This window comes from Citrus clementina, unplaced genomic scaffold (genome assembly GCF_000493195.1).
Source record: "Citrus clementina cultivar Clemenules unplaced genomic scaffold, Citrus_clementina_v1.0 scaffold_1, whole genome shotgun sequence".
Lineage (NCBI taxonomy): Eukaryota > Viridiplantae > Streptophyta > Magnoliopsida > Sapindales > Rutaceae > Citrus > Citrus x clementina.
The window spans coordinates 15,989,427-16,005,916 of NW_006263303.1; the positions used below are offsets into that span (position 1 = coordinate 15,989,427).

The following is a 16,490-nucleotide window of genomic DNA, read 5'->3' on the forward strand; positions in this document are numbered from 1 at the left end:
TAGTGCAATGCAATCAACTTTTGTCGTTTTAGGTGAATTCTATCATTGTTCAAAGTGATAACATTTAGAAAGCACTATCGAATCGTGTACAGTTCCCTCACAAATGTCTAACATAACTTTTATAAAATGCTACAAAAGCATTTTAAATGCTACAAAAACATTAACATCATGCTATCTGGGCAAAACCGAACCGGAATCGAAAAAAATTCGGTTCGTTTTGGATTTTTTGATTTTTTAACTCTAAAAAATCCAAAATTATAAAGACCGAACCGAATGGTTCGGTTCGATTCGATTTCAGATAAAAAATTTTAAAATCTGAACCGAACTGATAGTAAGGTATTTTTGTAATTTCACTATGATATATATACCCAGACCACAAATTCTACACCAATCTCTCACTTTCAACTACACAAAACCACGACCGCACAAACCACACACCCAAATCTTAACTCCATCTGCCGGTGGCTGATACTGCCGACCTGCCACTACCGTTCCTTCCATTGCTCCCTCGCTAGCCAGCCAGCCAGCCAGCCAGCTAGCCAACTCACTTGCTATGCTTTCTCTCTTTTTCTTTTTTTTTTGAAATGGGTCTTTTTTTTTTTTTGAAATAACTCTTTAATCTTTTGTAATTTCATGGTTGCTTTACTTATTATTACTGTATTAGATTATTAATTGTATTTGATTTTATTAGATTTGTTTGGATCTGTATATGTGACTGGATCTCCAAATGTCACTGTTGCTAGGTGAGAAATAGAAAAAGTCGCAAAGTGGAGAAGATAATGGAGGAATAATATTATTTAGATCCATCTCTTTTATATAATATTAGTGTGGCCCAATACTTAGAAAATGTTTGCATATAAGAATTCTATTGTGGCCCAATTTGTATGCAAATTTTCAAAATGGTCCTTGATCGAAAGTCAAAATTCAAATACCGTTAAAAAACCGAACCGAAACCGACCATCAGTTTCGGTTTGGATTTTATTTTCAAAAAAACCAAACAGTTTTTAAAATTTTTGAATCCGAACCGATCCGAAACCAAAAATTTATTCCGAAACCGAACGAACCGACGCCCACCCCTAATGCTATCATAGCATTTCAATGCTCTTCATTCAATTCATTAATTCAATACATCATTTTAGTCATTCTATTGATGAAAAAGAAATTATACATCATTTGTTGATAAAATAAAAATACTTAAACATCCATAATCATATATTAAACATTCAACTACAGAATTACAAAAAATAAGTATGCAACTGTCATACTTCTATACTTTCTAGTGACCTTTAAAATAGTACTATATATTATCTTCAATTTGTCCTCATTCTTCAATACATTTTTGCACAATATCCTTGATCACCTGCATTATGAATTTAAAAATAAATAAGAATTTTATTTTGTTAATAAAAAAGAAACAAAATAATGCCTCCTTAACAAACTTTTCTCATATAAGTAAATTAGAAAAATTAAAGTGTACTTAACTTCAAGTCACGCTTACATTCATCCAAACCATTCAACTTTGACATGTAATCCATAAATGCTAGGTCATTAAGGATATAATAAGTATATAGCAAGAGGATAAAAATAGCAATAGCTAGTACGAAATGAAAATCAAATGTTGCAATAAATCAACTCAAACATCAATAAAGAAATTCTATAACTATATTTTTTAATTCACATGGGAGCCATTTTATTTTTCTTCACAATCCATCTACCCAATTAATCTTCTATAGGAGTTTGTACCTATGTTAGACATAAGTTTAAGAATATGAACGAACTACACAAATGCAAGGAGCAATTATGATAACTTACTCATGCCTTTGTACCAATTAAATATCGCCTTATGCAACAGTTTTTTTCTTCTTCTTTTTTAATACTAGTGCATTCAATTTAACCTAAAAGAATTATCTATTGATGCTAATCATATAAACAAAACAGGAGGCTATCACGAATTTTGAGAAACTTTTGAGATTTTTCAACATCTAGTCCTTTAAATAACCAAGCAATATGGGCTAATTGATAACCTTGTTTGTGTCTAATGACCAATTTAATAAGTCAAATTCAAGTTTTCTAGCTTAACAAATAAAACTCAAACACTACTAAGAGCAAACAAATTTAGATTAATTTAAATCTTCATTTAAACAAGGCAAAAAGAAAACCACGAGCATGAGACTAAATTCGGCAAGATAAATCTTCACTTATGGATCTCACTTAAGCATCAATTGGTTGGAATAATGCAACAATAACCATTACCCTAACCAGATAGAGGGATTGATATTCACAGGCTTAAGTACATAAGAAATAAAATCAACTCAATAAGAGAAGTGACAAAACAACAGAATCAACAGTACAACCAACAAAAGCTACAAAAGTGAAATTAGTAAAGGAAAGTCCACAAATAATGAGACATCATAAAGATCTACCTCAATTGAAGTCTTCTCTCCTTTAAGATGCCAATGCAACCCATAAATGTCGTAGCTCAGGAGAAAATTCAGGTTGTTAAGGATCAATCCTTTTACGTTGCAGGTTCTAATTAAATCAGTATTGTACAAGAAAACAATATACAGATTTCCCCTTCCAGACATTGGTTTATGGAGTAGATTAAAGAGAATAAATTAAAGATTCTAACAAGACCAAAAGCATGAACGCATATCAAATTCTAATAGATGTCCATATACTCAAATTCATAAGATACAGTTTTCAGATCCACCTTAGTATTTGCTAACTACAAAGAAATAATTAAGATGAAAAAATCTATCATGTGATTGATATACAAAATTTCGAATCGTTAAGGCACAAATAAGAATTTTCAGTCTTTAATATATTACTTCTAAATGTAAGAAAAATAAATTAACCAAACATAAGAAATTGATCCAAATAAAAATGGAATCAACATAAGAAGTCCTATATTGATAATTGAAAACCCTAAATTCGGTAAATTAAATTAAAAAAATAAAGCTTACATGTAAATATTGATGAGAAAGATTTAACAGAAGACCCAACAGCAACAAGTCTTGAGACAATAAAGAATTAACGATTAGAACTTTTTGATTTTGAGAGATCTACTAAAAAAACAAAAGAAATTGACAAATCAGGGGATTTGGACAATAAAGAATTAACGATTACAACTTTTTGCTTTTGAGAGATCTACTAAAAAAACAAAAGAAATTGACAAATCAGGGGATTTGGACAATAAAGAATTAACGATTACAACTTTTTGCTTTTGAGAGATCTACTAAAAAAACAAAAGAAATTGACAAAATCAGGGGATTTGGGGAGGAATCCAGGGAGAGACAGAAAAAGAAGGGGCCTTAGGCTTTAGGTGTCCTATGATAATGGACAAATTTTGGGAAAAGAGAGCGCCCACGTGTTTCTAATCTTGGCGGTATATTTATTTACTTATTTTTTTCCTTTTTTTAGCATTTTTCAAGTGTTACAAAGGTGTGTTTTTTCGTAGCATTTTAAAAGAGCTACGTTAGTTAATATAAATATGACATTTAAAAAAATGCTACTAATGGAATAAAAAATTCTAGACAGCAGAGCATAAAAAATTAATTAATTCAAACACGGAAATTTGATCATACTCCACTAAATTTGATTCCTTTTTCTTGTCCATCTTTCATCTTTTTATTTGGTAGCTAGCTTGCTTCAAAATATACAAGTTTCCTCTGCTGGCGGCATTACTCTAATAAGCTCTATTGCTCCAACGTGCAATTAAATATATATTTTTTAAAATTAATCTTGTAATAACAGTATTTTATTGATTTGGTGAAACAAAGAAAAAAAAAATAGAACATGCTTACCGATTACCATCAACATCAAGTAGAGAGCTGCGAGCCTACGACGCCGAAAATAAACCTTTGGGTGCTGCAACGCCGATGACCGAGGAGATGGAAGCCGTAAAATCCAGCAGCGTTTACTGGTGGGACTTGAGATTAGGCGGTATTTGCTGGTGGGACTTGAGATTAGGCGGTATTTGCTGGTGGGACAAGAAATTGACTGCTACTGGATGGCGGTGGAGTTGACAAATGACTGCTGACGATCGATGGTAGGTTAACGGCATGGCGCAACAAGGGGCTTGCGGCGTGCTCGGCGAGGACTGGGGAGAGTTGTGAGAGTTGAGAGAGGTTAGGGATTTGTAAGCAGTGGGGGAGATTTTGGGCATTTGGGGATTCGTGGGGCAGTTATAAATTTTTTATTTTTTGAATTTTTTTTAATACAAAACCTCTCAGTTTTTTTTAATAAATTTTGAGTTCGGTTCGGTTCAATTCTTATTTCGGATTTTGGTTCGGTTCGGTTTAATCTGACCCAAACGCCCCTAGTTTGTCCTATAAAACTTGGAGGATATAAACCTCAAACCTAGAAAGTTTTATTCTAGGTGGTTTGTTATAGAAAGTTTTATTCTAAACGATTTGTTATAAAAACTTAGGAGGTTAAGAATATCAGAGCCTAAGAACTTATGTGGTTTTATCCTAAGAATTTTTACCAATCTCTTCATGAACAACTTTGTAGGGACCATATTTATTTAGACTTTAGTTAAATCCTTCTATTTTTGGTCCAACAAATATTATTCAAATCATTTAATTAAATTCAAATAATCTCACTTAATACATTTAGCACCCCCATTGTGAGAATATCACTAATTTAAAAGAGATGAATGTGAAGTTAGAAATTTAGTTACTAATTTAAAAGAAATGAATGTGAAGTTAGAAATTTTAATTTTAAATTTGTAGTTGACTTTTCTATATCTAAAAACAGGAATAAAAAATATTTAAAAAATTAGCATGAGCCCGTAGGGCTCATGGGTGCCACAGATGGGCCCTCCATGGGCTTGTGCTTCATGGGCTTGTGCCTGTGCTGTCTAGTGCCTAGACCCAATTCATGGGCTAAAGAGTGCCGAAGAGTTTTGGCCAGCAGGGCCCGTGCCACTCTAGTGTACGGACACAAGCTGGGCAGCTACCTGCTCGTAAGGACTCGGGCCATGCCTGTTGGCCCGTTGACCGTCCTTTGGGCATCTCTACAAACGTGGTTCCTCCTCCACTGCCACTGTGACTAGAAAGTGACTCCACAATAGGTCAGCTCTTTCATAGCTCAGAAACTCTTCAATCTTCATTTTAGTCTCCTTGATGTCTTTGGGTGAAATGACTGAATTTTATGACGCTTATTAAATTCACTTCCATTGTAATCATATTTATCACAAAGACAACTCATAGTATCATTATGGATTTTTCAGTGTTTACCTTGTGCGATGAGCCGCCTAGCTGTAATCATAAGGGTTTGCATGATGATTGTTAATTTGTAGCATGTATGCCTCAGTATAGATTGGCATAAGCTTTGCATGTAATTGGGCTCAGTCCCTATTCCCTACAGCTTCTTGTCAATAAAATTTGCTGTTTAAATAAATAAATAAATAAAAATCAAACTACAAACGCTTTGTACAAATGATTTGACATGATAATATTGGTTGAATGATTACATCACATATCCACATAATTTATTTCTATTATCTTGTGTTTATATTAGTTTTCAGCCGTTAGATTTTTTGGCTAATGATCATAATCTAGTGATTCACATCTCTATAGATGATAACCTCAGATAATATATAATCCTGTGAATTTTTTTTTTTCAACAATGAAATTGAATCTGATTTGAATGTTTTGAAATGCATAAAATATTGTTCAAACGAATCTTAACGAATCATATTAAGAAATTCACAACAAATCTCATGTAATAGATTTCTAAACAATGCACTGCATAAAACATCCTAAAGGTCAGGCAAGAAAGGTAACCTGTCAACAGTGTATCGAGTTCCATTTGAGTTGCTGCTGGAGCCAGGAAACTCATCGAATTCAATGTCTTCATCAAATGTTTCACCACTGTTTCTGGGTTCATCCCGCCTAGTTTGAAATGGAAGAATGCGGAGACGTGCATCTGGCTCTTTACCAACTCGCTGGTAATGTAGTTGGTATTTTCGAATGAGGTCTATCTGAATGGACAAAATATACGATGGCCTTGGCAGGAGCTCCACGAATTCTCCTTTTGGTATCACTACCTGCTCAATAGCTACTCTTGCCTCCTATAAGACAGAAAATAGTTGTGTTAAAGGTCAAACAGTAACAATTCGGGTGAAGTCGCATTAGCCAAACATCAATATGCTACATGACGAGGCGACAATGTATCATAAACTCTTTACTTTAACCAATTAGCGAGAAACTGAAACTCTTTCAATATTGTTTCTGTTTTTCTTTTTTCTGCTTTTATCAAGTGAAAACAGAGACAAGTTATCAGAAAAGCAGAATTCAAGAATTCAAGATTGGCATTTCATGTAAACATATGTACATATTCACGCTTGCAATTTAGGATAATATGTAGTTGTTGACAAAAAGGAGCATAAGGAAACCATTTTGCAAAAATAAAATTTCTTGCAAATTCACCATATTTCAGATACATTTATTATTATTATCAGTATTAGAAGATAATAATTCAATCAAATTTGAATTAGAAGATAATAATTCAATCAAATTTGAACAGATAGTTTACTTCTTGGATCACTGAATTCTATCTGTTTTTTTATGAAAGCAACTATAATTAAATAGAGGGAGTTGTTTGGGTAAATATCATGGGATCCATTAACCAAATTGTGCTTTCAAAAAATAAGTCAGATGGCATTATGATATCACAACTATTTTTATTTTTGTCCAAGAACCAATCACCACTCATATGGACAAATCCATTGTTACCTCCAGGGCATCAATCTTCTCTGACAAATTGATCTTGTCTTCTGATCTTAAATCCTTGAATTCTCCTGTATGATCATCTATTAATGCTCGTAGGGCCTTTGTTATCTGCACCAGTGAGCTTGTCTAAATGGAAAACCAGAAAATACTGTCATGAAGACATTGATGACAATTAACAAAAGGCTGCTAATAAGGCTATGAAAATAGTTTTCACTAACCTTTGTCGCATAAATGGGTATGTCATGAGATTTAGCAGCAGCTTGAATGCCGGAATTCTTCTTGAGCTTAGAATGCAAGGCAAGTAGTGCATCTGCTTCACTGATATTATCGGTTAATTGAACTGCATCATCCATTTGCAACTGTTTAATCACTTGTACTACAGTGGCCTCCAGGATCTACAATAACTGATTATTCTGTTAATTTTATACCCAACAGTATCTCATCATGTAACATGCATTACAACAGTAAGTGCCAAATCTCTGAGTTAATTAAGCTGCAGATGTCAAGTAGAATATAAGATACAATGTCAGTACACAACAAAAAAGGCTTTAGTCAATTACCAACAAATTTATTTAAAAAAAAAAAAATCACCAGAGCAAATAAAATTTCCTCACTTTGTTGCTTTTATATTTTTGGTCACAACTCACAATTTATTTTGACGCATACTTAAGAAATCTAAAGTACTAGATAATATAAATATCCCATCATGTCACACTTGTCCAAAGGAGTTTTCTAGGTCACAGTCTATATATGTCAGCTTCTAATCCGAGAATCCCAGACTTTATTAAAATCTAGGACGAGTTTACAATGTTGTAAGCTCACCGTTTTATAATGTTGTAAAAGTCCGTTTACAACATTGTAAGTAGACTTTTACCACTTTATAAGTTCGTCCTACATTTTAATACAATCCGAGATTCACGGATTAAGAAACTATCGTATATATACATAGAGTTTTTTTAACGAGGACATTCTTATTTTAACAAAGTGAGTATGCCACTAAAATACAAAATAACATATTTCAACACATTGGATATTGTGTTCTTTTGTCGGCTAGTACATTCAAATATATATTTTTTTGTCTGTTAATAGCACCATCACTTTTTTAAAATTATGATGCCCTCGGTAGAGAATTATTACAACATACATATATAGCCATACATACATACGTATATATTATTACTACTATAAAATAACAATTATTATTATTATTATTACTACTACTGCAACGTACGTACATACACACATACGTATATACATACATACATATATAGCCATATATATTTTGCCCAAGTCACAGATATAACTAAAATAACTATATTGTGCATGTCAAAAACACACAAGTACATAACACTTTCCCAGTCATTAACTCCCAACTCATACATATTTCATAACCTATAAACCAAATAAAAGAGTGCAAATATGCTAACTTGTAGCTTCGTACAACAAATAAAATTAACTCCATAAGGAAAATAATCTGTTCAAAACAACAAGGTGAGGATGTCTTACACCATAGACGTACAGGCGAATAAGCAATCCATCTTCCCAGCAATCCTCTCCAATGTTCGGAGGAAACTCAGATATGAACTGAATCTTGCCAGTTCTTTCTTCTGTCACCTCCATAGCATCTTCAACCGTCATTTCATCTTCCTCATCAGAAGAGGTTTCGGCAAAAAATTCCTTTTCCACTGTCTCTTTTGAACCATCATGCTGCATCCTGCGAATTTCAACATTTGGGATACGACCTTTGCCAATACAAGATCAATAACGAGCCAAACAAAAAGAGAAGTTTACCATCACTTTACCAATGGAAATGTAGATGGAACATGAAACATCAAGCATTTGTTTTATCTTCAATAAGATGAAGAAATACCTGAGAGAATAGCATCCACTGTTGCTTCAAGGCTATGATGAACACGCAATTCAGTCTTCGAAACTATCTCCACGGCACAACTAAATGTTGAAGGACCTTTCCTCTCCAACACTGTTTTCTGGACGCCTCTCCGGTGTGCTTCTTCATCGCCAAGTGTTACATTCTGAAAATTTATCGCGGTAAAGTTAAACCAATGTCCATGAACCAAGCATCACTTGAGAAGCAAACCAGAGTGTATTACATTTTGTTTTGAGATTCTCATAGTCGAAACCTCATTTCATTTAAGCACAAAATACCCATCCAAAAGTTCTTTCTGATTACAGTAAATAATAAATTGTAGATCCCTGCAAATGTACTAAACCTGATAAATTAATCATACAGCGGTATTACCATCCCTCACCTGCACTCCTCCAATGAGCATCTCCAATGAAGGATTCATTATCAAATTCTCTATTGTTACTCCATGAGCTGTGGCAACTAGCTGAATTCCACGTTGCGCAATCGTGCTTGCAGCCATTGCTTCAAGTTTTGTGCCAATTTCATCAATCACAATGACTTGCGGCATATGATTTTCAACAGCTTCTATCAAAACCTGACGCATATAAATTTATAAATTTGGAAACCACTGACAAATGTTCACTTAGTTAAAGATAAACTAAAATATACTCTGTCCATTTTTAGGCAACAAAGAATGAGGAAAATGCAAATAAAATTAAATTAAATAACATAACGAGTTACAATTCATGAGACCACCATGCCTCAGACCACGCTAATGTGCCATTTGAACTGTGATATCATCCAGTGGGAAGGAAGAGAAACAGGTAGAGTGTAGTCCTGACCATCCACTTATTCAAATAATGATAATATACAGTACTTTCTAAGTAAGTCCACAAAATAACGGGTATTAGTTACATCACACTCAATAAAGTGATCATTCATTTACGCATTGACTAAGTAAAAAAGCTCACACCACGCATTTGATGAGAAAACCAAATAAAAGAACAATAGATTTTTTTTTTCTTTTTCTATGCACATTCTTCATGAATGTCATTAGAAGAGTTAAGGCCACTTTGACAAAATAATTTTCCTATATTTCACAAATTTTCCCTAATTCTTCATCGTTGAGGATTTTCAACCAATCAAATCTTCAGTAGTCAAAAACTTCATTATCAATGTAGATAAAAATACAAGATGAAACCCAAAGGGACAGCTGAAATGATACACTTCTGGCTCATACCTTATGTTGCATTTCAGAGTTTGGGACTTGCATCCGACGAGCATTACCAATTCCTGGATGAGGTATATCACCATCCCCACCTATCTCACTGGAAGTGTCAACAATCATCACGCGTTTCTTGTAATCATTTGCAAGAACCCGAGCTATTTCCCTGGAAATATAAAATTTCTAAGGTTATCCAGCAACCAGGCTTCATTGAGGTAGCAAACTGCATTCTTCACCGCAATGTGATCTCTGATGGTTTGAAATGATTAGTCAACCGTATTTTATCACTACAGACTTCTCCTTTATTTAGTATCTCACTTTCTTTTCAAAGGGTATGGATTCTCTTTACAACTGTCTTATTCCAGAAGGTTGTTCAGCTTGTGCCAAACTCCCTTTCTGCTACTCCATAAAGAATAATGAGATTGAGAATGCTGAATGGAAACCTAGTTCCATTATAAAAAATGTTGGCACTGAGACTCAAGACACAAATGCAACCTCGAGGTCTAACTCTTGAAGACCTCATTTTGTACACCTAATAAATGGGCCATATCTGAAGGAGCTTTCTCTAATACTCTCACAAAATCACTGGATCCCTGTAGGATCAAAAGCTGTAGAAGATTTTGCATTAGGCTTTCACATTGAAAATTGCAAGAAATGGAAGACAACAAATGCAGTCCTAGCAATGCCAAAGGCGCAAAAAACAAAATTGGAAAACTGGAACTCGTAACTCTCACCAAAAGTGAACGGAAAGCTCAAGAGAGAAACTTTGCAATAAAGGATTAAAACGTATCTGTATGTAAATGTAAACAAAAATTTAGCTTCAAACAGTGAACAGCAACTTCAAGGGAACAAGTTTGTCATAAAGGATTAAAAAGTATATTTAAGCAGATGCAAACAAAAATTGGAAAAGTGGAACTTGTAACTCTGACCAAAAAGTAAACAGCAAGTTCACGAGAGAAACTTTGTCATAAAGGATTAAAAAGTATATTTACCTTCAACTATAAGAAAAGATTTAACACAATTCTAGGTTAAGTAATGCAGTATCCCTTTTTGCAAGCTTCAAAGTTAAAATTCATATTTGCGGGGGCTTACATTTCAAACTTAACAAGGACATACAAATTAAACTTTGCAGGGTTCCATTTCCCACTGTCAGGAAAATATTATATTCTGGTGTTACATTGATAGGTAATCCTCAATTAACTGAGACATCTCAAAAGATGAGCATCCGATATGCTAAACCCCTACTGGGAACTCTCGAGAACATTTAACAATGATACAAGTTAATTTATTTACAAAAGCTCAATCCATACCCATTCGACAAGGATGGGCTGGTAGGTTTTTCAATAAGAACTTTCCATCTCGGAAAAATTGGTCTGTAGGTATTAAAAGCCACTGGACCAGCCACAATCAGCCTATATACATCTCATTTAGTAAACAATGACAAAAGAATTAAGAGGCTGGCATTAGGAGGGAATGTGGTAACCTGATAATCTTTGGGAAATGTTCAAATGTTTTAGTTTAACTAAAATCAGTGAGGAGACAACCAAAAAATCAAATAAATAAATGAATAGAAAGTGCCAATCATGCATCCATAATAAGTACATGAAAGGAATGACCAACCTAATAATTGTAGTTTTTCCCACCCCAGGAGGCCCAATGAACAACAAAGAAGCCCCATCTTGAACCAAATCTTGCAACAAATTAGCACTGCCTGATACTGCTTGACCAACACGACAAGTTAGACCAATAATTGCACCCTTTCGATTCCTGATGGCGCTAATGCGATGTAATGTCCGGCTGATGCCTGCTCGATTGTCAACAGCAAAATCACCCACCTGCAATACACAGTTCTGATAAGTTAAAAGGCATGATTTTATCTATTATGATTCATCAAGTTATAATTATTAAAACTTTTTGAAAAATGAAGCAGTTACAGCTGAACAATAACACTAATTTCACATACAGGCATTTATGAAAGAAACAATGAGCATAATATCCTGACCTCTTTCAAATGTTCAAAAAGCCACAAAAATGGTCAAAGAGGTCCAAACTCATATACATTTGGAACACATTTTGAACCTTAGTTTTTGGAGATTTACTTTAAAAGGCTCAAACCATACCTTCAAATTCTTCACCCTGTACCATAGAAATCCCAGAAAGATGTAGAGATAAACAATTAAAGTCAAAATGAAAGATTTTTCTCTTCGAAAAAATTAAGAGGGGGGGGTGGCGGGCAAAGCTCCCTTTTTTTACTTATGCTTGCGTCCATTCCAAATAAACCATCACTAAAACTTACTATTATTGGAACTGCTTTTTGGATACCATATAACTTATTACGTTAACGATTCCTCAAGTGTGTTTAAAGAGCTCAAAATTTTCATTACAGAAGGAAAATATAAAATTAAATGCGAGAACGAATATTAAGAAATCATTGATCATAACTCGACGACACATGGACAAAACACCAACATCCCAACAAATCGTGTAGTCAACATTATTGTAATCAAAACATAACAAGCAAAAATTACAGAACCAAAATTTTACCTGAGAGGTGGCATGTTCAATATGATGGACTGTGATTTGACAATCCGATAGACTAAAATCTCCAGATGGAAATCTAGCCAACGGCTTTCGACCCAAATCCATAACCACTTCAATCAATTCATAGAGCTCCGGGTGCTCGCTAACTCTTATTCGCATTTCCTCTGGCAGCAGCGCCAAAAGGCGGCCTAATTCGATATCAAAATCATCATTCACTGAATAAGAAACCCTCGAATCAGAAAATAAAACACTTGAAAATTTTGACCGAAACCCAGAAAATTCTTCAATAAAAAAAGTTGAGTTTGGTGAGGAACGAAGATAAGGGAAATGGGTATGTTTGAAAGTTGAAGCTTGGAGCTTGCATTGAGTACAGCGGGGTATAAGGAATGAAGTATGAAACAGAGAAAAACAGAGCATTTGTTTGTGTTGGCGGGAAAATTTGGTCGGGTATTTTATGGTTTCTTCACTCTTGTTCAAGTTCTAGGTAGAGGGCAAAGAACTAAAGATGTGTTCTGAGCCGGATATGGATTATAGACACAAGCTGAATTTTTTATTTTTATGTTTTCTTCATTTGTTTATGAATATGCGAAAAAGAAAAAATAAAAAATATCAGCCACATAATTCACTTGCAGATTGACTTCGAAGTTGTGCGTTGATATGGCATGAAAAAGATTTCAAATAATTATTATTATTCATACTACCAAATATCAAAGCTACTCATGAAATATTGTTATTTTCAATATTAATAGTACTAGTGACTGATATTAATGGTATAAGGTAGATATAATGTATCATATATTTGATATTTGGATTATACCCGCAAAGAATTTCTAACGCAAATTACTTCATAAATTTTTTTGATAAATTAACTAAATATTGCATACTTTGTTTAATATATTTTTGCTACAATATTAAATTATTGCAAGTAACATATTTGATCTTGTGTTATTATTAGTATTCTAGTCAATAACAGTATAACATTCAATTTTATTATAGATATTGTTAAGGGAAAATGAGAATTACCCCTTATTGTTTAGAGAAATTAAGTGACACTCTCCCCCTAAAATTATAATGGTATTAACTTTATATGTTATTTTATTATTCTATCGCTAGTCTTAATATTATCCATAAAATTTAAATATTTTAATAATAGAAATCAAGTAAAATGATTTATATACCCTCAATGATCAAATTATTTTATAATGAATTGTAAATGATGGAGAAAAACGAATTGTATTTATAAGTCAATTTTAATTGCTGAAGTTAGATACATCAAATTTCCAACAATTTAAGGATAAGAGTTGCTAATTTTTTAGTGCGTTTTTAGTTGATGTACTATCTATATAATAGGCTTGATTTATTGAAAAAAAATGTGCAGAGCAATCATATTCCTTCAATTTTACTCTTTACTTTTTCACTTTAACTCTTTTGTTCTTTGCGTTGTTGAAGATTGAAGTATTAAAACAGTGGGAACCGAATCAAAGCTGTGACAGAGAGAGTAAGAAAATTTAAAACTAAAAAGCGAGATACAGAGTCTAGTAGCATTAGCTTTAGTTCTTATTTCACATTTCTTCTTTGTCTTGTAGCAAACAATAGCATATATGGCTATTGAAAACTTTATGCAGGCAGCAATTCCTTGCTTCGATGGTCAATGTGACCATTGGAGCATGCTAATGGAGAATTTCTTAAGGTCTAAGGAGTATTGACAAGTGATTGAAACTGAAGTACCAGAGCGAGCTGGCGTTATCTTAACAAATTGATGCATCAGAAGTTTAATATTATAATATTTCGTTGATTCTTAAAAATACCAAAATAAAAGGAATTGTCTAAGTTTACGTTGATTCGAAATAATACCATGAATCTAAAGGGGTTAAGACTTGTTGATTCCATAAAATGTCAAAAATTAACTAAGTTCAAAAACTCACACAAAGTTTTGAAAATTGAAAATACTATTGAACTCAAATATGTCTTCAAAGACTATAAGAAAAGGCTATGTAGAATTATCCTAAACCATAAAGAAAAAGGAAAACAAAGTCCTACATTAGAAAGAAAAAAAAACAATAAACTTTAGAAAATAAAGAAAATAATTCAAGTATGATAAGGATTCCTAATCTGCATCATTGCCCCCAGGATGGAAAGAATTCAACCTCGAATTGGGATTGTCATTAATAGCATCTTCATTGTGATCACTTGTAAAAAGAATAAGATACTTGACACATAAGGCATTTACGATGCGGATATAACTAGGTTTTAGTTTGTAGGCATTAGGATTTATCTTTTCTATAATCTCCAAAGGTCCAATTTTCTTAGCTAAAGCTTGTTGTACTCTCTAACTAAAAACCTATCATTGGTTAGGATAGCCCAAACAAGATCTCCCACTTGAAATTCTAAAACTTGACCCTTTTATTTGCCTTAATTTTATAACCTTCATTGGTCTTCTTTAGAGAATCCTGTGTAACTGTATAAATTCTTTTGAAGTTGCTCAATAAAGTCTTCTGCCTTGCTACTTTAGGGAATTAAATATGGAACTAAGGCTAAATTGGTGAGTGCTTGTGGATTATATTCATAATTTACCTAAAAATGACTTAAACTAGTGCTACGCTTAACAAAACGATTTGGTATAACTTTTGATCTCATATCTTCAGGTTATAGCCAACTAGACTACATAGATGATTTCTTAAAAAGCTGTTGACAACTTTATTTTGGCCATCCATATGTGAGTGATAAGCACTTTCGAAATTCAGGTGATTATTCGTTATTGATTATTTCTTTAAATAAACTTTTGGTTTGAGTTATATTCTTGTTATTTCTTGGTATAGGTGTCACAGTGTTGTGCAAATTTTATTGAACTCGCAAGTGCACGAATCTATTGTAGAATAGACTAATTGTGACGAGTGTTGATCCCACGAGGAGGTGGATTTTAATTGTGTGTAGAATTAATTTTGTAAATGGGTGGTTGGATTTATGGTGAAAATGATTTGGATTATCCTAAAATTGAAATTTAAATGACGAGAATAAATTGAATAGAAATCTATTAAAATGACGTACTTGGGTATCTGGATCCGTATCAACATGCATCATGGACTAAATATTCCTTATTAATACCAATTAAATCATGAGGGGGAATCCACACCTCATGAACCACACTCTAATCAATATAGTGCTAAGGGCTTATCGTGCTAAATAATAATAACCTTGTACTAGGGAGCCGATGAAACTAGGGCGGTATCTGGACAAGCTTATTATTATTTGTTGACGAGAAGTCAAAACATCCACAAAAACTAGAGGGGAAGAGAAAATAAATTTACCAAATAAAGCCCATGACACATGTTGAGACTTCACCTTCAACCCAAGCTTGAAAGAAAATTAGCTACTCATAATTGAACTAGGGGCAAAATGGAAATTTATTGAAATACGTAGAAAATATAAGATGAAGAAGGAATTACAGAAAATGGAGTCCAAAACTGGATTCAGAGCTCTCAAATTAGGGGAGATAGGCCCATTTTTTATAGATAAATGGAGTAAATCATGGCCATCGGATTAAAAACAGTTTGGACGCTCAGGATTGCGCCACGTCATCAGTCAACAGTACGCGGTTTGACCATGCGGGTGAACAGTAACACGGTTTGACCCGGCTTGAACTGTAACGCGGTTTGGTTGAAAATAATCCTGTGTAATGCATGTACCGTACGCAAGATTTTCTGGTCCACTGATATGCTGCCACGTCATCGATCAACAGTGCATAAGAATTTTAGTCCAATAGGATCGTGACACCTTATCAGTCAATGTCACATCATCAGTCAATGCCACATCATCGATCCATCTATATGAACAGTGTCGTGAACAGTAACGTAGACAGTACCGTACATGTGAATATTACCGTACATGTGAACAATGCCATTTTTCCTTTTATGCTCCTCCTAAGGTTTTCAACCGTCCTGAGTTTAAAATTGATGTCCGTTTTGCCGGCTGATCTCTCGTTCATTGTGAAATGACTATGATGCCCCTAAAATACATAAAATACTTAATTAAAATAAAACACACGGAATTAAATAAAAAAAAGGTTAAATACATAAAAGTAAGGGTGTTAGTAAAACTTGAAGTGTAAAATGACGATTTT

The 16,490-nt window shown here is 33.5% G+C and overlaps 1 protein-coding gene and 1 long non-coding RNA gene across 2 annotated transcripts; both read right to left on the reverse strand.

The window, feature by feature from the left end:
- Positions 1-1,216: 1,216 nt before the first annotated feature.
- On the reverse strand, positions 1,217-3,013 carry LOC18053995. Its single transcript, XR_002904023.1, has 2 exons — positions 2,424-3,013; positions 1,217-1,360 (listed from the first exon to the last, which is right to left on the reverse strand). It is a non-coding gene; the product is annotated as an uncharacterized LOC18053995 (long non-coding RNA).
- A 2,743-nt stretch (positions 3,014-5,756) lies between these two features.
- Positions 5,757-12,898, reverse strand: LOC18053996 (uncharacterized protein ycf45). Its single transcript, XM_024178123.1, has 9 exons — positions 12,374-12,898; positions 11,450-11,664; positions 9,845-9,995; positions 9,008-9,199; positions 8,608-8,770; positions 8,244-8,479; positions 6,956-7,132; positions 6,741-6,863; positions 5,757-6,076 (listed from the first exon to the last, which is right to left on the reverse strand). The coding sequence occupies exons 1-9, from the start codon at positions 12,785-12,787 to the stop codon at positions 5,765-5,767; spliced, it is 1,983 nt and encodes a 660-aa protein (XP_024033891.1). The 5' UTR covers positions 12,788-12,898; the 3' UTR covers positions 5,757-5,764.
- Between the last annotated feature and the right edge of the window lie 3,592 nt (positions 12,899-16,490).